The 23642-nt window shown below is 37.4% G+C and overlaps 1 protein-coding gene across 1 annotated transcript in view; it reads right to left on the reverse strand.

Annotated features, from left to right (window-relative positions):
- Window positions 1-23642, reverse strand: part of VGLL3 (vestigial like family member 3) — a 50473-nt gene that overhangs the window by 21095 nt on the left and 5736 nt on the right. The window contains exons 2-3 of the mRNA XM_037833843.1: window positions 16469-16586; window positions 6997-7530 (exon numbers count right to left, since the gene is read on the reverse strand). Of these exons, the coding sequence (XP_037689771.1) occupies window positions 6997-7530; window positions 16469-16586 (652 nt within the window). The remainder of the gene's footprint in view (window positions 1-6996; window positions 7531-16468; window positions 16587-23642) is intronic.

Here is a 23642-nt window from a genome sequence, read left to right on the forward strand (position 1 = left end):
TCAAATTGGTTGGATTATTTCCAATTGTACGTGGAAATGACCATCCTGATGTTGGCCCAAGTACTGGACTTTAAGAAGTTTTATGCCTGTCTCACCTGAATGAAGACTCTCTTTGGCTGCTCAGTAGCCACCCAACATTGATTCTGAGTCTGGACATGGTAGCTGTTCTGGGTTCCATAGTCAGGGAAATGTGGCATAGGCTGTGTAGAAGAACCTATCTCTTGCTCCTCTCAACTACCTATCCTTTCCTAGCCTTGACCTATTTAACAGGAACTTTTGTCAGTGTACAAGTAGTTGGAAGAATGGAAGAGTAGCTATTGCCCTTCTCTTTGCTTTCCTGTGTAGATGCTGTGTTATGCCACCAGAGCCTTTCCCGTTCAGGATTGGGATATACATTCTCCCAGTGGTTGGCAGCTCATGACTTTCAGCTGTTTCTCTTTTTATAGCTGACATTTAGATTAAGAAAGCCACTTTGTCCAAAGTCATGTCCCCTCCCCAGTCTCGCATAATACCCAATAACTGGGTAATTGCAGGGACATAGAAGCTCAACCACTTTGAATCAAGGCAGGAAAATTGTAGAGGACCATACAAACTCCAGAGCTCTCTGGAGAATCAAACAAGGCCTATGTTGCAACTTCATCACAGTGAGGCTTCTGTCCAATTCTTCTTTCTTGCTTCAAAAATGTAACCATGACACCCCGCAATCAACCATCTACAAGCAAATCTATAGTCTTAGAGTCTGTTTCCTGGGAAATCCGAACTACAATATCCCTCTCTAACTGTCCCCAAAGGGATGGAGATATGATATTGGATGCAATTCCTGAGTTTAGAAGAAGGAAATGGGCACATATGGCTCAGCCCTTCTACTAACTCTTTTTTGGGCTATGCTTCTCCTGCTCCTGACCTCTCTAGAGAAAGCACAGCAGGGTGGTACTTCAAGTTACACTTTTCAGAGGCAAATCTGAGCAATCATCCAACTCTTTTTACTGTAATGGAGGATCTAAAGGATGAGAAAGATGTCTATGGGAATCTTCTCTGAAGTCCAGATTTTCCCTTGGATTGGACCTCCCAGAATCTAAATTTAGCTGAAGGTATTGAGAAAGTCCAATCGTATCATTAAGCCTAATCTACAATCTCCAATTCTGCCTGATCAATGATCATGCTAATAATTTTATCTCTATCTGCTAGATTTTTTTGTCTTAGTTTTCTCAATGGGGTTAAAATTCATTGAATAGGGATAAAGTGTGAAAATTATTCTGAACTGACACAAAGTAGCACTATATTCATCAAATAGGTGAATCCTCACTTCCCACTATAAGCCATTTACCTATATACTATTAGCTTCATTTACCTATATACATGGGGATATGCTACCTCAGCAATCCCTTAGAGAGAGGCAGGTCTTATCTAATCTCAGTTCAAACTGGAACTGAGCAATTAATGCAATTTAGGCAAGTAGGTTTCAGATAAGGAAACTGAGCTTCAATTTATTTGTAAATGAATCTCACAAGACCAATCTCAGATGTAATTTAAGAATTAACAGCAAGAACACATACTTCAGACAATGACTTATAAAGTGGGTACACAGTAAATGTTAATTCATAGCTCAGGAAGTATCAAATACCATTTTATAGTATACCAGTTGGGGATTGAATCACAACCCCCACAGAAGACATGCTCAGGTCCTAACCCCAGTCTTGTGGCTATAAACCCATTTGTAAATAGGAACTCTGTATATGTTATTATTTACGCTGCGGCCAAACTGAATGAGGGAGGGTCTTAATCCATTATGACTGAAGTCCTTATAAGGAGATGACTGAGCAGGAAAAGTAGAAACTAGACGAGGAGACAGAAAGAGACAGATAGCTATGTGCTTGAGGCAGAGATTGAGCCACCACAAGGATGTTCAAGACTTCAGAGCAAACATGGCCTTCTGATTCCTTGATGTTGGACTTCTAGCCTCCAAAATTGTGAAATAATAAATTCCTGTTGCTCAACCCAACCCACTCTGTGGTATTTGTTAAAGCCCTGGGAAACAAAGGTACTACCCAAATGGGTCTTCACTAGGATTTTCAGAGATAATAGAACAAAAATCCTCATGACCACTTCCAAAATGGGGATAATGACTTCTCATTCCCATTGGACTATTTCCAGTCAAAATTGTGAACAATGAGTCAGTGAGGCAGGCTCACACCAAAGTTCAAAGTACAATTGTCATGAACCTAAGATGGCAGCTAGGTGAGACAGGGCAAAAAAACACCTCTGTGAAAAATACTAGATAAAAACCAGAAGGTGACCCAGAATACTGGTTTCAGTGATGCATCAGCTGGACAAGTCTGCTAGAACCACAGAGGCTGTACACTTGGTGAAACCGGGAGTCTGCATTCTGAAACGAGTGAGTAAGCCAGCTGAAAGACCCGTGGCCAAGCTGTGGTGTGGGGAAGCTGGGAGTTGGCGTTTGGAGATGGACTGGTTCTTTTAAAAATAAATAAATAAATAAAGGGGAAAACCCAGGAGCGGCTGCAGTTGCGATGGTGGGAACTGCGCAGTGAAGCACAGCAGAAGTGGGCTGAGCCAGCCTCTCGGTGTCTGGCATGGAGGATAGCCCACTGCAGATTCCCTCAAGGCCAGGCAAGTGCAGGGGAGAGCTGGAAGGAGAACGAAACCCTGCTGCTTGCAGCTGGCTCCCTGGTGGGCTGGAGACACTCCTGCCTGGGGCTGTGCCCACAGCCCAGAGCCACGCCAGTTGTCCTGGAGCTGGGAAGGAGGAACTGTGCAAGGATGGGGGGTTGAGACGCCCCGTTCAGCCATCTTTGTATCAGGCTGAGAGCACCCCTGCACGGCCCGGTGGCCCAGGGTTTCCCTTGAGGGGCGGCATGCACTTGTGATGTAGCACAGCATTCCCTCAGCAGAGGTCCTGGAAGATCACAGCTGAGAAGCAGGGCCCGCTTGGAAAACCCAGGGACGCTACATCAATGCCGGTGGTTTGTGGGTCAGCAACAGAGAGGGTCTGGGGCAGAACTGAAATGAAAGCTTAGACTTTTGCAGTGGCCTTGAATCTCTGGGAACACCTGGGGGGTTTGAATATTAAAGCTGCCCTGCCTCCCTAGCCACCCGGACACATGCCTCATATTCAGGGCAGACGGCTCCAGCAGCACACCCACACTGAGTTCACCAGCTGAACACCACAAGAATCATTTCCCCACACACCACAAGGACAAAGTTGAGGAGAACTGACTTGAGGGGTATAGGTGACTCGCAGATGCCATCTGTTGGTTAGTTAGAGAAAGTGTAAGCCACCAACTTGTATTTCTGAAAAATTAGATTGACATATTTTTTTAGAATGTGAAAGAACCCTATCAAGTAAAGCAAATGCTAAGAGGCCAAAAACAACAGAAAATCTTAATGCATATGACAAAACCAGATGATATGGAGAACCCAATTCCAAACACCCAAATCAAAATATCAGAAGAGACACAGTACTTGGCACAATTAATCAAAGAACTACAATCAAGGAAAAAAAACATGGCAAAGGATATAAAGGACATGAAGAAGACCCTGGCACAGGATATAAGGGACATAAAGAAGACCCTAGAAGAGCATAAAGAAGACATTGCAAGAGTAAATAAAAAATAGAAGCTATTATGGAAAGAAAAGAAACTGTTGGCCAAATTAAAAAGACTCTGGGTATTCACAATACAAGGCTAGAGGAAGCTGAACAATATCTCAATGTCCTAGAAGTCCACAGAACAGAAAATGAAATTACAAAAGAAAGAATGGAGAAAAAAATTGAAAAAAATTGAAATGGATCTCAGGGATACAAAAGATAAAATAAAACTTCCAAACTTAAGACTCATTGTTGTCCCAGAAGGGGAAGAGAAGGGTGAAGGTCTACAAAAAGTACTCAAAGAAATTGTTGGGGAAAACTTCCACAGCCTTCTACACAATATAAATACACAAAGCATAAATGCCCAGTGAACTCCAAATAGCATAAATCCAAATAAACCCACTCAGAGACATATTCTGATCAGACTGTCAAGTACTGAAGAGAAGGAGCAAGTTCTGAAAGCAGCAAGAGAAAAGCAATTCACCATCTACAAAGGAAACAACATAAGACTAAGTTGTGACTACTCAGTGGCCACCATGGAGGCAAGAAGGCAGTGGCATGACATATTTAAAATACTGAGAGAGAAAAATTTCCAACCAAGAATACTTTATCCAGCAAAACTCTCCTTCAAATTTGAGGGAGAGCTTAAATTTTTCAGACAAACAAATGCTGAGAGTTTGCCAATAAAAGACCTGCCCTACTTCAGATACTAAAGGGAGGCCTACTGACAGAGAAACAAAGAAAGGAGAAAGAGATATAGAGAATTTTAACAGACATATATAGAACCTTAGATCCCAAATCACCAGGACACTCATCTTTCTCTAGTGATCATGGATCTTTCTCCAGAATGGACCATATGCTGGGACATAAAACAAGCCTCAATACCTTTAAAAAAAAAAAAAAATTGAATATATTCAAAGCACATTCTCTGACCACAATGGAATACAAATAGAAGTCAATAATTTTTGAATTGTAACTCCACTATTTACTTCCTACATGATACAGAATACACAAACTCTAATGACAAATCAGTGGTTTTGAACTCAATGTAAAATACGTAATTTTTGACAATAACTATATAAAGGTGGAGGAATGGAGGAGTATAGGAATATGGTTTATGTGTTCTATTGAAGTTAAGTTGGTATAAAAGAAAAACAAGACAGTTATGGATTTAAGAGGTTAATTTTAAGCCCCACAGTAAACACAAAGAAATTATTGGAGAATATGACCATAGAGATGAAAAGTAGAGTATGGGTTAAGAGAAATGGGGGAAGAGGCAATGGGGAGTTAAGAAATGAGTGTAGGGTTGCTGTTTGAGGTGAAGGGAAATTTCCAGTAATGGATGGCGGGAAAGAGATAGCATTACAACATTCTAAATGTGACTAATCCCACTAATGGAATGCTAGGGAGGGGGAGGAATGGGAAGATTAAGGCTGTATATATGTTTCCACAATTGAGGAAAAAAAAAAAAAAAGACAGTCTAAATAAATGACAATTTAATGCCAAAGATGACCCTGGATGGGACCTAAGGATGGACGACAGGAGGCTCAAAGGGACACAGTTGAGACATAAGGGAAAAAAAAAAAAAGGAAATATAGAATGTAAGCTTTGTATCAATGTTGAATCTCTTGTACTTCTTAGCTGCGTTTAATGGGATTGCATAAAAGAATGTTCTTGTTCATGGGACTTGTATATGTGAATTATAGTGTTTGTTCAAGGATGTGTGCAGCTAGCTCTCATATGTTCAGAAGACAGCAATAGATGATGTATGATAGATAGGGAGTGAGGGAGGGAAGGAGGGAAAGAAATAGCGGTGTGACAGCATGTTAAAGTTGGTGGATTGGAGTATCAGGGGAGGGGGCTCAGGGTATGCTGGAGTTCTGTGTATGGGGTTTGTATCGTTTTTGCAACTGTGCCTATAACTTTGAATTTATTTCAAAATAAAATTAAAAAAAAAAAGTACAATTGTAGGTAAAAAAGTGACAGAATTTGAAAGGGGGAGCAACAACCATCTCCATTTAACCCATTATATGACAGAATGCACAGAGGAGAGGACATCCCCGTTGGCTCCTATGACACTTATACTCTGACTGCTTGGTACCATGGAAATCAGTCTGGCTGCCCATGATGGCATCTACCAAATCAGGACACTCGAGTTGTCTTCATTCTGCAAATATGTGGCAAAGGAAGAAAGGAAGTCTAGGATGGCTAGCTCCATCACACTCTCTTTTCTCAGAGAGGGGGAAAACCAAGTCCTCTGATCTTTTGTTTATAAAAGCAGCTTGGAACATAGAGACTCTATAGGAAGATGAAATGGGTGGCAATAACCAACACAGGGAAGCTCAGTGGAGAACAGGTAACCAAAATAAGAATGCCCCACTCATGTCAGGGTGAATGCAACTTTGTGCTAAAAACATATTATTTGGGGGAGTTCCCTGCCATAAACCAGCATTCAGATTAAAGCTCCTCCACGCTACGAAAAAACCAAGGGGCAGAAAAGTTTCATTAAATGTCTGGAAAGAAAGTTCTAGTATGATACAAATTGTTCCAGGAAAAGAACCTGGGATTGGAGGTGGGTGACTCTGGAATGTAGAGTCTGGGGATGTAATTACTGACTTAATTTGTCTTGTCTCTGATGTCTGAGATTCGGTTCAAAAACCAAACTCAAACAATTAACATTACGACCTTCTGAAGAAGTGAATTCCAGAGAGGAGCTGAATGCTCTGTGAAGAAATATTTCTCTTACTAATTTTTCTAAGTCTGCTCAATGTAAACTTTAAAGTAACGGTTTTAGTCTGGTGTTATTTAAATCAGAAAGAAAGAAGGAGGGGAGAAGAGATGAGGAGGGGAAGGGGAAGACAAGGGAAGGAAAAGAAGGGGAAGGGAGAGGCGCAAAACCCATTCCTTTAAAATGTGATCCTTAATTCTTTCTCAAAAGAGTGCACTATGGACCATATTCCAGAAAATACTTAGTTTTGTAGATCATAAATAAGACCTCACAAAAAGGAGAGAAAGAAAAATTGCCGAAACCTAACACTTTCTGAAATCCATTAGGTATCCAGTATTGAGCACAGAAACATAGGGAGATTTAAAGAATGTGCTCAATTCTTTGTAAACATAAGGTACCAGAGATTCCAGTTCAGAGGAATAGATTACTAGCCTAAGAGATGGGAGAAATATTCTGAGACCTTTCTCAGGCTGAACTTCATGAGCTAGTCATACCAGTTTCTGCAGGAATGCAGGAATTTTTGCAAAATGGTTAGATTTTCTACGCATATTGGCAAAGTTTAACTTCACATATAAGAGAAAAATATTTCAAAGTATTCAAAACATCCCCCATTCTTAACTTTTCCTGCTTCTTGAAGAAAGGAGGAAACCCACTGGCTTACCTGCATCAAACCCCACACTTGGCACTATATCCACTGTTCCGTGGAAGGCTCCAGCCCATGCTGAGGTAGCAGTGGTAACTGTTGTTGGATCTGTCTTTGTGATGTCACACTGGGGAGCAGGAATCCTGGCTGCACGCACTGATGGCATCAGCAGGGGTCCATAGGGTGCATCCAGGGCAGAGCCAGCTGAAGGGTGGTGGTGGTGATGGTGGTGGTGATGGCGGTGGTGCATGTGGGCGTGGGGGTGGTGGTGCCGCATGTACACATCATGCATGTGGCTGTAGGATGGGCTCACCTGAGATGCCAAAGGGTAGTGCCAGGACTCAGACACGGGAGGAGGAGGGGCTGGGCCAGTCTGATGCAGCCCATGTCCTGGCCAGGGGCTAGGGTCAGCTGCAGTAAAGGTGCCAGGGGGTGCCGTGACCTGGAAGTCAGGATGCACTCCCCCCAAACAGGATGCAGGTGGGGGCTGGTAGGAGCTGGTCCAAAAAGAAGTTGGGAAACTACTCCGTTGACTTGAGAGAGCTGAGCTGTCTGAGAAGACAGAAAAAAAATTATGTACATAAGATTCACTTCTGAGATAGACTTGCCTTTACTTGTCCAATAATGTTTACAAGCAGGCTAATTCATAGGCACTCTTTCTCATCACATGCACGAGTGAACTGGTACCAGGTAAGCCTCTGAGCTCCCAGGCCAAGCCAAGGCACAGGGTTCAAAGTGTTGAATGAGTCCCCCATCTGTTTACTCGGCTTATACAGTGACAGTCTGTGCTGAGGTTTGAAAATCTGGGAGTCAAAAGCATCATTTCCTCCTTGGTATCTTGCTGTCATCAAATCTGAGCAGAAGTCATAGCTACATACTTCAAATATAAAGAAAGCTTATGTCATAGATGCAGTTTATAGAGGTTGGAAATTAGGGTTGCCTTTTTTTTTTTACCAACTTCTTTTAAATGCAAATATAATTTTCATTCAAACAGTACACTTTAAAGCTGAAAACAACAAATAGAAGTAACACTGCACTTAATTATACTCACCAACAACTCATTTTCCATCAAAAAGACTATTATGGATCATTCTTTTCTGTAGAGATCTGAAGCATCTCCAGACTGAGACACTCATGAACATTTAATGAGTGCTAACCAAATGCTCATCACTAGGCCAGGGGCTTCTTCTCATGGATGAACTCATTGAATCCGCACCTCAGCCTTATTAGATTGTTATTATTATCCCCATGGTGTAGATAATAAAATAAAAGCAGAGAAGAAGCCCAAAGCTTCACAGTTATGGAGTACTAGACTGGGCATGATGGTTAATTTCATGTGTCATTTGGCTAGATTATGGTGTCAGATTGTGGTCAAACACTGACCTGCTTCTTACTGTAAGGGTATTTCACAAATTGGATTTTCATGTACAATCACTTGATTGCATCTACAATCAACAAAGAAGACTGCCCTCAACAAATGGGGCATCTTCTCATTCAATCAGTGGGAGGTCTTTAAAAACCAGAACTGAAGATTTCTAGCTAGAAAAGGAATTCAGACTCAACTTTAGCATTAGCTCTTCCTGGAATTTCCAGCCAGCTAGTTCCCTGGGGGAATAGCATCACCTTTATTGGAGATTCCAGCTTTCAGCCTCCCTAGACTTTAGACTTGCCAGTTCCCACATTTGTGTGAGCCAACTCCTTATAATAAAATAGTCTGGAAAATCCTGACTAATACACTGGGTAACATACCCCAATGGCCAGAACTCTTCAAACTCTGCCACAAGAGGGCACAATTGTAACTCTAATTGAACACTAAAATTTCGTAAACAATCTGTAGGAGGTGAGTAGAGGAGATTGAAATAGGGGCACTGGATTTGAGGAAGTGATGGGAGGGACAGTATCAAAGAACAGCACTTAGAAACAAATAAGGAAAGAAGAGGGAGAACCCTCCCCAACTTTGCATGGATTCAATTTTTCTACTCAATCACAACATTTATAGATGATTTACTATGTACCAAACAGGGGATTCAAGATTAACCAGGCAGATGTGGTTTTAGTCACAGTCTGGAGGAGGCCAGAGGGGGAAATCGATGTGTGCAATGTGGTAGGTGCTGTCACAGCAGAAGCACAGAGAGAGGGCATCATACCAGCCTAAGAAAGTGATATTTAAGTTGAAGCTAAAAGGGTCAGTGGGGGTTAGACCTATGAAGAGATTGATCAGTATTTTAGGCAAGAAGAAAAGGGTGCGGGAAAAAAAAAAAAAAAAAAGGCCAAAAGATGCCAAAGAAAGTGCAGCATTTTAGGAATGAAAAAGAGCTCAGTAGCAGAAGGTAGTAAAATGTGAGATTGTAGAACAAGTAGCACTCAGATGGGTGTGGGCTCTCTCCAGAGGATGACCCCAGCATCATCAGATCTGTGCTAAGAAGATCAATACTTCCAGCTACATAGCCTGCTGCCTACAGTGTGGTGTAGCTGAATGAGGACAAAACTGGGAGTCTAGTAAACTTGACTATGATGCTTGCTCTTACCCTATCTCATTTTACGATCCTGAATGAATCTGTTGATTTTTTTTGAGTCTATTTCTTTAACCAGCAAATGAGGTATTTGAACTAATTCAATTCCAATTATTTTCTAGCTCCATACTTCTCTCATTCTGTGAAGTGACCTGTGGATTGTTTGTATCTATAGATAATGATAAGTTGCTGAAGTCATTAGTCATACATGTACAATTAGATCATTATACCAGGTTCCACATACAAGAATCTTAATAGATATTCCCAGTGAATGATGAAATCCTAAGAAATACTTTGAAATAAAAGTATTCAAAAAGTCTAACACATCCATGTTTGCATTTTGTAAATATCCAGGACAAAATTTTCTTGCCTCAGGGAAAGCTTATATAACTTGAATCAAACACTCCATATGTCATTTGACTAATATAGTTATGCTATCATTGTGGTTTTCAAACATCCCTTTCTCTAGCTTTCCTAAAGGCTGTGGCACTAACACTGCGGATGATTCCATTCTCATCCTCTTCAGTCCTACTCCAGAGCGATCATCACTCACCCCATTTATCCTGTGAACAAACAGCAAATCACTGTCTCACATTCGAGTCCCGCACAGTATCACCATGGATCTGAAAACCCTTGTGGAAACCTAGGAAATGATGTCCTTAAAGAGGGAATGGATGGAAGTCCACACTGTCCTTCAGATCTTCCAACAATCTGCACAAACTTTTAATAGAATGACTTTGCTCTGTCACAACTGCAAACTATCTGAAAATGGCACTTTAAAGCACACTTACTGCCATGGGGAGCAGATATGTTTTATTTAACATATGCAAAATGACTGCTACAGAAAAGGACAATTTTATAAACTATGAGAAGAAAATTCAATTTGCCCAAAATGATGGTCATTTGTAGAATACTTCTGTCATGCCCACAATAAAAGCTGTTAATATTTCAAGTTTAAAGCTCATAGAAGGAGTTTATAGAGGCTCCTCATATTACACAGTATGGTTTTGCCACCACCAAACCACGGCCTCTTTGCTTTCACACCTCCAAACTTTGGGACTAAACCCCTTTTTCTGCTCATAACTTTCATCTCCTGGTAGGGCCAGAACCCCATTATGAAAACTGTGAAACCCCAACCCACAGGTTTCTGCCAGACATAGAGTCCCCCTAATTAAAATAATTCATTAAAATGTCGAAAGTATAAAGAACATATATCTCTGGATACCTTCCTCATTCCCTTTCACTTATATGTACATTGAACGAATTGTATAGATATTTAAGCTTTTTGGATATGCACGCACAAATGTGAATAATAGACAAATTCCTTACCAAAAATATTATTGTCTTATTTATGAGGTGTTGTACTGTGATTCATTTAAAGTGGAAATCTATTTTTAAAAATGTATTTCATAAAGATGGAACAAAGCTTCAAAATACTCCAGAGAAAAACAAAATTAGAAGCAACTTAATATTTCCCAGTCAGTATGTCCCCTGAGAGTAATATAAAGTTTGTAGAAATCTCTACAGCCCTTTTCAAAAACCACTGCTGCATGTTACAAGTAACTGAAACAATATTGAATAGCAAATATGTTTATGAACAACTCTATACTTCAAAACCACTATTTGGTATCTTGATAGTTTAAAAAAAATCTTGATACAAAGAAACAGATGATATGCTTTGCTGCAAGCCTGGGAATCAGTGCACTTATTTCATATGTATGTAAATTTTTTCATTACACGACTCCTTGCTTACGAGAACTTAATCACAGCCATATTTGTTGGATGAAAAAGCATATGAAAAACTGCATGAGATATTTCATGCAATATTACTTTTCAAGTTAGGAGGCAATTCAGAATGGAATGATCTTAACACTCCATGGTGCCATGGGCCCAACGGTACTCAATTTTTGGATGATCTTAACACTGACCTTCTAAAACCTATAAAAACTCTAAATATACTTTGTTTCAGTTTGTATTTGGGATTTAAAAATATCACACATACACACCAGCTTTATTTACAAACAATAACAAAACTGCAAAGCTGATACATTGCCTGACACAACCCAAAGCATACCTAAAACATCTGATTTATACCAGAAATATATCTTACAGACATGGTAGAGTCTGTCATAAAACATCAAATGGTTCATTCAATTTCATAGTAACTAGGATAGAATTTATATTTACCCAAAATGTTTCTTTGAGCAAATCTGAGGGAAAACTATTTAATCAAGAGAAAATCCACAATTTAACTTAAAAATTTAATATTTCACTAATAAATTTTGAAAAAAAAGTGAAAAATATATCAAAAAGAAAAATGGGACAATAAAATGTTTAAGAACCTCTGTGTTAAGTCATTTTAAAAATCTCCAGAAAAGACATTCTTAGAATAAATACTAATAAAAAACAATTTTAAAAGATAACATTTATCTTTTTTACTAACCTCAGTAAAAAAAAATTCTACTCACTAATCAATCTAAAGGATGGGTGCCTTAATTCCCATCCTCTTGTTCTGCTTCCTGTGAAAATAAATTGTTGGATGGTACGTGAAATCATTTGAGTCCCAACTTTTTCTGCCATTTAAGAATAATGCTTTGCTATTATGTGAAAAGATTGCCCTCTAGTTACTTGTGCTAGAGTTACTTAAAACGGGCCTCAGGACTCTAAAATCAGAGCTTCAAAGGGCAATGTCAGATGCCCATACACTTTGGAGGCAGAAGGGTGCTATAAGTCAGGCCTCACTTTTCTCCCACGCATTTATTTCTCCTAAACTTTCTAGCAGGGATAATTTCCAGTGAGTCCTGCAGATTCTATTCCACTTTCTCCTTCCCAATCTTATCCAGCTCATGAAACAGATCCTCCTTCTTTCCTTCTCTCCCTTTGGCTGTTTAAGGTTAATACTCATTTTGAGACTTTTTCCTATAAGAATTAATTGCCCCAGACTAAGTTGATCAATCAACCAACAAATATTTACTTTGCAACTACAACAAGAAAAACAATATCAGTAACGTTACCATTCTGTACATTTTTTTAAGTCAGTGATATATTTTATTTTGCCTTGACTACTCCCCTTTGCTACATGCACACACACACAAACACACACACTTTCTATAATAATATTTGGACCCTGAAATCGATGTGTAGATATACTGTCAGATTCATTAGGATTTCTTATCCAAGAAACCCTATTCAATCCCCATTGGAATGCAAGGTAAACGTGGGATTAGCGACAATTGATGAGATGTGTCAAATAAAGTACAAATATTTCCTGTCATAAACTATGGACCTAGCAGCTACAAAACATCTAAATAGAACTTTCCTAGTTCCATCAAAGAGATACATACACAAAATATGACCATTAGTTGACACACTAGGCTTTGTTTAAAGATTTATAGTGGAAATGTATTTTGCAATCAAACATAATTCAGTTCTGAACTCTTTTGTAGCAGTTGTTGTAGCACAGCCATAAATTAAACCCTTTCCTTTAATACAGCTGGCCCACAGCTTCTGTATAAAGTATTACTGCTATCTTCACCAAGATCTGCAGTAGCTTTGAGTGCTTACTATGACCAAGGCATTGTGTTGTGTGCCAGAAATGCAAACTCCTAGAAAACAATGTTTTGGATAAAGGCCCAAGGTTTGTTTTCTATGAGACAAGTGAGAAATGTACTTAAATAAAAGGCATGTGACCTAGGTTTAGCACTTTGCAGCAAGTCCTGTGCCAAATTCTTTATATTCATTATCAAAAAAATATTCACAATAACCCTAGGACATCAGTATTAATAAACATAAAAAAATAAACATATACTACAGCTAAGGAAGGTGAGGTCAGAGAGACTTTTAAGTAATTAATCCAAGATCACATCACAACCAGAAAATGACAAAGCCCAGACTTGAACCCAAGATGATCTGACTTTAAAGACAGTGATTTCTCCAAGTGTGTGTACCCTTGACCATTAATAGTAAATTACACTTAACCCTCTGTTAGACCAAAAAAATCTCATTTTATTGTACCTCTTCTTTAAAATATTTTCTAAATCTTTAATTGCATTTCATGGTTCTTCCATGAATCCTACCCAAATTTTGTATATTTCTCTAAAGCTGACTAATTCACAACTAGAGAAAAATATGGCAATGTTCCATCCACAAATGGAAAATAAAAAATACATTTGGAATTACAGAACTTTGTGGGAGAAAAGATTTCAGAAATCATTTAATTCAACCTCCTTATTTTATAAATAAGAAATTGTTCCAAAGTTTTCATACAATGTATTAACAATAAATTATCTACTTTATTAAGGACATTTTTGTTTTCTACTCCTAGGTACATGGTTTGAATGTAGCTTATTAATTCAGTCATTCAATCATTTAATTCATATTTATTTCAGATTTGCCATATAGAAATGCTTCAGGGAAAATGATGTGACAGAACTAGGTATGATATATGTAATTTAGTGGGACAGGGAGATGGAAATTGGAAATTGAAGGGCATTCAGTGTTTGTGTGGGCTGCTCTGATAAACTAAACTGGCATGCAAAGCTCTAAAATATCTGGTCTCCACCAACCACTCTTCATTTCACTTCACTTACACCAGCATTTTTTCTTCTCATTGAACCCTCTAAAGTTTAATCCTTCTTCAGAATGTTGGTACTGTTTGCCCAGAACTATTTTCCCCTAGATATTCAAATGATGAACACTCTTATTTCCTTCAGGAAATCATTTGAATATCTAAGGGAAAATAAATGTAATGATCCCAGAAAGGCCTTCTATTGTCACCCTAAATAAAATAGCACCTTGCTTTGCATTATATATTCATATACTTCCTATCTTTTCCCCTAACGTATCAATTCCATAAGTATAGAGGCTTGGAATGTTCAATACATTCAGATATATTTCCAGTGTCTAGAACAGTGCCTAGCACAAAGCAGGAGTTTAATAAATATTTGTTGCATAAGTAAAAGAAAGAAACAGGAGACAGATTTGAGGATCAAATTTAAGAATATATCAAGGAAACTCAAATAATAGTTATTATATTACCATTATCTGCCCTTTCAATACTGAAATTTGACATCTATTTAAGCATCTTCTCTATTCCAACATGCAGATTATGGAAAAAATGCTGAATTTTTGTAGGAGTTTTGCACACACACAGCACCACATTTAAAACTATTCTGGTTATAATAGTACAGATGATCTCTCTCAACCTAGGTATAATTTTTGGGTCTAGTTTCTATTTTCCAGGTTAAACAATCACTAGGTTGCATATGGCAGTATGCTGAAAGAAAAAGACATAGCATTTATTATTCTCCTGGGACTGATTATCCTGATGGGAGTTATTATTGAGATATCAAATTATCTCCTAAAGACAACTAATTCAGTGAACCTTTCCTACTTCCATCCTCCACAAATTATTGTGAATATTCACCATTTGCTCTCAAGTAGGATACTGGTTGATTCCATAAGCATCTTGGGCTTCCAAGGACTACATTCTCAGGTCCTGTAGGAAGTTAGTAAATATTACTAATAATATTGTAATACTGAATAATATTTACTAATCAAATCACCAGTATGCTTCCCAATTCACCGCCATCGAGGTCTCTGTCACTTGAGTTTTTTTTCCCTTTCCCCTTTATAATACTTATCTTTATGTTCTTCATATTTATTAGAAAGAATGAGAGATGGTGGTGGGGAGGGAGGAAAGAAAGGAAGGAAGGAAGGGAGGAAGGAAGGGGAAGGGAGGGAGGGAGGGAGGAAAGAAAAGGAAAAAAGGAAGCATTGCATCTACAGATCAAGCCCAGCAATTCCATATGTGAGCCTCTCCTACAATGAAGAAGGAACCATTCCTCTGAGGCTGAGCAGGTCAAGGCTCATTCTCCCCCTTTGTCCAGTGGCCTAACACAAGTGGCCAGCCTTTCCAAGTCTGGGGCACAGGGCCTTCCTCTGGGGATTCTGACTCAATAGGTCTGAGGTCAGGGGACCTGCAACCTATATTTTTAAGAGCACTATATCAATGATTATCAAACTTGAGCTGCATCTGAATCACTGGGAGCGTTGGCTAAAGCAAAGATTACCAGCCACACCCCAGGGTTTCTGATTCAGTAGTCTGGGGTGGGGCCCGAGAATCTGCAAATCTAACAAGCTCCCATGTGATGCTGAAGGTCCTGGTCCATGGGAACCGCACCTTGAGAACATTTTACTACATACTACTTATGAACAGATGAGTTCAGGAGACACTTCCATAACACATTTCTCTGAAGCTATTATTGAAATGGTGCATTGTCTTTCTTCTAACCTTGTATTTATTCTAATTAAAATGTCACCAACAATTTTCAGTGAGCCAGAAATCAGATTCAAACCACCTCTGTAAGTTACATATAGAGGCAAAAATGAAGAGCATATTCAGTCTACTGTTTTCCTTTAGTTAGGTAAAAACAACTGTTTAATCATATGATACAGCCACTAGTGCCTAGATTGTACACTACAGAGAGTTAATATTACAACAAAGCAAAGTACAGAAAGTTATCTAGAAAACACAGAAGGCTTTTAAAGTCTGTATTCTGGGTCAGACTCAGATCTCTGCTATGTCACCACATAGCCCCTGATGGCATGAGTAAAAATTAATTTTTTAAAAGCTGATGCAGGCACGCCTGTTACATAGAGATCCAAACTGGGCCATTGGGGCTTCAGAATTGGTGGAGTGCAGCTTGATCCTGCCACTATAAACTCAGGCCGGTTGTATCACTACTTTCCATGAGGAATTTGAGGGGTGTGACTGCATCCTTTCCTTTCCAATCCTGCATTCCACATGTGACAAAACTGATCCAGCTGTTTGTCTGAAAGAAATTCCTTGCTGTCCTTAAAAATTAAAAAGCAAGTGGATATCCATCCTCCCGGGGCAAGTTTCCAGCTGGAACCTGGTACAGGCGGTTGCAAAACAGAGACAGTGCCCTGGAGAGCATCTGCTTTTGAATTCTTACCTCGCCATAGGGGGGTTAGCCCCATCTTGCTTTTTGAAATGGCAGATTCTGGATGGAGGGTGCTGACTTGGCCCAAAGCTCTTGAGAAGTGTTCATCCACTACTGACCCAATGTCTCCCTGGAAATAAGTGAAAAGGACACAGCGAGAGTTAAGGTACTCCATCTCGGCAGGCTGGTCTTTCTCTTCCTCCTCCTCCTCCTCCTCCTCCTCTTGTCCCGGCCATCCTCCTCCTCCTCCTCCTCTTGTTTGCTGGAAGGGTGACTTCCAGAGAGTCCTGCCATCTTGCTGTATACCGCTAACTTTCTTCTGGGATGGAATAAACAAAACCAGTATCAAAGACGTTTGTACAAAGGCGTTAGCTATTAAATTCTAACTTTTAAAAATGAATCTAAATATTATCATATGTTTGCAAGCTGATTCTTCTTCCTCTGTTTTACTCCATTTTTTTTTCCCTCCCCAAACCAGCCTTCTCTTTCTCATACTTTGGGGAAAAAAAAGTCTGTTATTCCACATTTGGGGGAAAAAACAGTCCATTATCAAATGGTGTACTTTCAGAATGTGTAAGACAAGTTTTCTTAATCCATACATATTAAAAGAATGACTTTTTAATTATTATTAATGACCAACTGCTTCTATTTGTCTTCCCCTTTTCTATTTACTTTTGAAAATTTAATATACAGCAACATTGTAATTCAGGATAGGGAAGCATGGGGACCAGAAGACTCAAGTGTCTAGGGGAAGGATGGAGGGAGAAAAGCTTTTCATAAATGAAATAAACTAAAATAAAAACAGGAATATAGCATCTTGTAAAGGGATTTGGCAGATACGCCAAACTCATTTCTCAAAAATGAAACTAAAATGATAAAATATGTGTGTATGAAGATTCATTTTGCATGGAACATATTTTTCAGATGTTTCATTTACCACCATTATGATAAAGGAAAACTGTAAGTTATTACTATGGCTTACTGAAAATGATACCAGTAGATCATAGCAATGACTAATTTTTTAAATAAAAATGAGAAAGGTATGATCACTTAAAATATTTTGAAACATCTGATCATAACTCTAATAATAGTTTATATTAAGCCAGACACACTTCTAAGAACTTTATATTTGTCACATCATTTAATCTTTACAATTCTACAGTTATTATTAATATCCATATTTTCAAGACAAAGAAACTAAAGCATAGAGAAGTTAAGTAACTTGCCAAAGGCAACAGAAGTCATAATAAAAATATGCAGGTGTATATATGCTTGTACAAAAATGAGGTGTGTTGTGGAAAGGGGATGGGGAAGGAGATATATTTGGCATGGAAAAAAAAAAAAACACAGAACTATTGTGGTTTGTATTGTTTTTCTGGGTGATAGATTTGCAGTTAATTGCTATATTCTTATTCCTGCTTTTCAATATTTCCAAATTTTTTCATTGAGCTCATAATACTTTTATTATCAATAGCTTCAATGTGAATTATATATATGAAAATAGTCAAAAGGTTATAAAACTCATTATTCTACTGACCAAAAGAGTTTTCTATATCATCTGTACAAGTGCAAAGGCTGATCCTTTTCATATCTTTTTTCTTTATTTCAGAAACAATGCATATTGGAAAATGAATGTGAGTAGAGAAAAATAAATCATTCCAAAATATGCAGTAAACACATAGTCTTGCAAATATTATCAAAATACACAACCCAACTTTATGTTTCTAATGTATTTAATGGCTGTAAAAACTATAACTGCATCATTCAATAAATTGAACACTTTTCCCCTAGCAATGAATATGTTGTTCTTATGTAAGATGTGTTCTGAAATGCTTAGGCATGTTATAAGCTTCGGTTATTATTTAGGAAGCATTATTTATACATATACATATGGCTTTTTATTTTAAAGTTATTATGTTTATCACTCGCTGAAAAATAAACAATCATATCTTGTGAATGAATATAGCTTGCTGATGAAAGGTCATTGTAATGACTAAGTGGTTATATGTCTTACAGCCTGCTTTTGCACATATTTTAACATGTTTCTATTTAACTTTTATACTAAAAACACTACAATAATATAAGTTATGTATAATGAAGGGATTGAACTAAAATACATGTAAAGTAATTCCTAGTTTTAAAATCCACTATAAAATTAAATTAATAATACAATTTTTTTAGTCAAATCACAGTATTATTTCTCTGTGTGTTTTCATATATACCCTAAATATATACTGTTTTAAGCATATGCACACACTCTCTGCAATGTAGTTTGGCTTTTATAAGGAAAAAAATTAAAACTGATCTACAGAGTGTGAAACTGATTCCTTTTCTCATTAATGTCCAGCTCATGTGTCAGTTTCTGAGAGTTAGGCTTTGCATATAATTGTTTCATTTGTTAATTGGTTTTACATTTATCCTTTAAATGAAATAGCCCTGGCTGTGTTACTTGTCCAAACAAAGGCAATATTTTATTTTACCCACATTTGAAAGCAATTAACTCTTAGATTAAATAAAATCAAGACTATAGGTATATATAAATATTTGAAAACTACAACTGTTATAAATGTAAAATAGTATTATGATCAATAATAGCAGTAATAAAATATCTTACATTCTTGATAGAAATTGAATTCAACTACTGTATACATTTTCAACGTATTTAATACTATACAATATTTCCAAATGCTACATAATTTTGTGTTATCCTTTTTCTACTGATTGCTGAATGGATACAAGTAAATTAATCTAAAAGTTACACACTTCTCGATATGCAAGATCTGCCTTTGTTACAAAACATCTATCATTAATCTTTTTCCTAATTATCATTCTTCCATCAATATATGCATTGATTCTTTATCTTCTTTATGATTTTTATAAATACATTATATATATATATAAATTTTTATAACAAAACCCTCCTTTATGGCATCATAACACCTGAAGTTCTAAAAAAAATCCATTGCCTCTCCTATTTAAAAAAAAATATATATATATATATTTAAAATGAATAAAAAGGGTACTTCTGTTTTTATTCTCTCCCAGCTCTTTAAGGCATGTCTTCTACTAATTAAATAAATTTGCTTGGAGATTATAAAAAATAAAATGAAAAAGAAGCCTATGATATACCTATTAATAGGTAGGACATAAGGCATATCTATCATTTCCATTCACAATTTATTCAGATAAAGTTGGGTCAATTTTAACAAATTGCAAATTGTGAACCAATTTAAATATGTAAAAGTGTCTCTGCAGGCAGAGAGAGATTCATCATTTAAAACATCTTAGCATGCACACACACACACACACACACACACACTCATGCATATTTCTAGCCTCACCATCAACAACCCTGATTAGAATTCCAAAATATCCAAAAGGCCTGATAGCTACCTAAAATGCTACGACTGAATTCGCATACAATCTTTACCATTAAGTTTGAGCATCAAGAAAACAGGAACACAGAATTTAAGCAGCAATTGATTCATATGATGACATTCACACCATCCTAATTTTTTCTCCCTAGACTCTTAAGCTTCAACTACTTTCTAACTTTCGTGACTGTAAATCAATTCTTTACCTTTTTTTGTTAAACTAAGTATATTACTGATGTACACTTTTCCCATATTCTGTATTCAGTTGGTGTTTGCTCCTTGAAATGAAATTTCCCTAGTGCTACATTTTTTCTTGGGGATAATATGTAAAAATCAAAATACTGAGATTAAATTCAAATCACTAAAATCTATCTTTCCTGAATCAAGGTCAAAATGTAATCTTGTTCATATTTTTCTCAAGGTGCTAATTCACTTCCTAAAAATATCCTAATCCCTTAGAAATATTCATGTTTTTCTTAGGAGGCTGAAGGATTACTAACCAAAAATAAAGAGGTCATCAAAAGGAATTTCAAAGAATACAAGTTGGTTATTTAATGCTCGTTAACTGGCTCATCCTATGTAACCAGAATAAGGGCAATTTTTCCTCAGGTAGAATGACCCTCAAGTAAGGCGAAACAAAGAACTAGTTTATAGCCACAGAGCTGAAGCTCACTCCTGAAGAGGTTGAAGCAGCTGTGTGAAAAATTCAGCCTAGGCTGTGCAAAATATCCCCAACTACCTCAGAGCCTGCCATTAGGCGTAACAGAACAGACTTTAACTGGAATGTGTCGGGGAAAGGATTTGTCTGACAAGAGAAAACTTCCACATCAGGAGCCAAATACCACTAACTCCCCAAGGCTTAAGCTGACAAAATGCCAAATGATTACTGTGCATATTTGGAAACTTTTTTCCTAAGGAAAATAAAAAAGTATTTTAATGAATCACTAGATATTGTTTTCTAGCTTTATGTTTTTTGTTTTTTGTTTTTTAATTTCTATTGGCTATCTTCTCTAAACGCAATGAAAGAACCACTAACCCAAATGTTTCAAAATTATAAAGCAAAACATTACTCTTTAATCATATTTTTCCTTAATTTATTTGCATAACAGATTTTTAAAAACAGCTCAGAGATTTGACACTTTGGTTCTTAGCTTATTTGGAGAGGGATAGAGGGGAAAGCTGAATCAGGGAGATTCGCCATAGTCCTTTTATAGATTATATTACACAACTCTCACGCACACAACAGTATTTTGTCACAATAATTATTTCCAATGTACATATGCAAAAACTGATGTACTTGCCCAAGATCACCTAAGTAATGATAAAAGAAAAACTTTTCATACAATTTAGGATCTTACAGTTTTATCAAGTGATTCATGAACCAGGCAGCATCCCATTCAGAAAGTAGAAGGGGGCTTAACAGAGGGGTTGGAAAAGAGAAGCTCACGTAGTGTGAATGTGCAAGCAACTGAGGAAATATTCTGACTGGCTGACATTAAGTTTCCAGTTTATTTGGTGGGGGGGGGTGGGCAAAGTAGGGAGCAGTTGGTTGCTTAGGAATGAGGAGGTTAGCTGGCAATAACTGATCGGCTGCATTTAAATTAAGTTTTCTGATGAGCGGGACATTTATGGGAAATAGAAACTAGCTTAGGTTTTTTGTTTTTCTGAATTGGGACTTAGCATGGGCACCTCCATGTTGGGCCTATTTGATTTTATTTATCACTAGTAAATGGTAGAGGTGGAATTAGAACCTATTTCTGTCCGACTACAAAGCATGTGTGAAGGAGGTAGACTAAAGGGAATGAGCCTCCATATGATATTTTTTTAACTGAATAAATGAACATGAGCCCACAGTCAGCATGGCAGCACATATTAATGACAGTCTAAAATTATTGATAACAAAAACTTTCTAGTGATATAAACATATATCAGAGGTATAGCTATTAAATAATGCAGTGCTGACAGATACACAGACAGATAGACAGATAGATAGATAGATAGATAGATAGATAGATAGATAGATAAGAAACTGAACTTCTATATGTAAAAAAGTATTGTCCCCTTGGCAAGCCAGATACATAATACAATTGCCTACAAATTTTCTGGAAATCCTATTTAGGATATGTGAGTAGAGCCAATCTCTGAGACACTATTAGTCACACTTGTTCAAGATTTTGTGTTTGTTTTTGTGTTTGTTTGTTTTGTTGTTGTTTTTAACAGAAGGGAGGAGCAAACCCAAAGCAATATTACTTAATATGATCAGCTATTTTTGAGCACACTTGCTTCTCATCGATTGTGATTACTATCAAAAATCAAACCCACCCACTAGAGGGATGAAAATTTTCCTGTTTTTGAGGACGTTCAAAAAAATGTGCCACAGGCTTAGAGGCAGTTTCAAAATTTGCATTCCCAAAATGTTTTAAGCTATGATCACATCATTAGGGTATGTATGAAGACATCTCTCAAACAGACTACTCTGACTGTACAACAGTTTCTGATGTATAAATTTCTGTTTTGTTTGTATAATTCTAATTCTAAACTTAGGGTATGATTTCATTTTTTAAAAATTAATCTATTATCCATTCATCCTTCAAATGCTCAATCAATTCCTATTTTGTGTCAGTGATTGTGAAATGACTTGGAGACACAAAGATGAAGGGTGTAGCCAGTTCCTAAACTCAAACCGCTCATAGTCAGTTGAGAAAGCATTTTAAGTGCACTGGTAAATAGAGACGCATTGTTCTATTTATGTGGCTAACTGCATTACTTCTCCAAAGAGCTAATATTCCCAAATTAAAAAATAAGAAGAGTATGAAGATAACATTAGATGAATCACTAATTGTTTTCGTATTTTCAAGGAAGCCCACATGGAAGGTAACACAGTAGAAGGAAGGAAAGAGGATTTGACCAAAACTAGCTTTCCACGAGTCTGGGTAAGTCACTGAACCTTTCAGGCCCGAGTTTCCTTTTCTGAAAATGAATAATTTTGACTTGGTTATCTCTGAGGTCACTTCCAACTTTATAACCTAATAAATAATATGCCGGAGCTCTAGACAAATTCACACGGTTTTGTTTCCTACACTGGTCACCTATTCTGATTCTGCAGGGCCCTAGCCAAAAATTCCCCTGCAGACCAGTGAAGACTAATTCATTTCCAGACATGGGTCACCTAGCCCAGTTCCTAGGAATTAGTTATGGTACTTCCTTTTTCTGTCTTCCACATTGACAAGAAAAGACATATCCTTTCAATCTCCCATTCCATCTCCCAAAGACAAGTGTGCCACACATTAAAACGATACAGTTTTACAGGGGAAGGACACCTGTTCAGTTAGGTCATCCTTTATTTTTTCTCTCTCTTCTAATGTGGGAGACAAGCGAAGAATAATTCAGTTACCCCAGTTCAGAGAATAATTGTAAATTACTGGCATAAATCTGGTATCTACTGAAATATCTATAAATATGGCATGTACGAGTTGTCTACCAGCAGCTGTTTGTGTCTAATGGTTCATGGAACAATTTGAGTTCCCCTTAATAAGCAGTCAAGGCAGGAAACTAGCTGCTTACAGAGGTGAGCTTGAAAGGCTCAGATTTGAGTTCTACCCCAAATTATTTCCTTCACTATCTCCACTGGAGTCTAAAATACCACTATTAGAGAGTTGAACAAAAATGTTTTGTTTTTTTATTTTTATTTTTTGTAGTTAGCACCTTAAATTATTATTGATTACTGAATATATTAGATTTGGGAATTTTTCAAAGCTGGCTTTAAATAAATCCTCTAGGTATGGGATCCAAAATAGGCACCCACATTTTAA

The sequence above is a fragment of the Choloepus didactylus genome, chromosome 1 (genome assembly GCF_015220235.1).
Source record: "Choloepus didactylus isolate mChoDid1 chromosome 1, mChoDid1.pri, whole genome shotgun sequence".
NCBI lineage: Eukaryota > Metazoa > Chordata > Mammalia > Pilosa > Megalonychidae > Choloepus > Choloepus didactylus.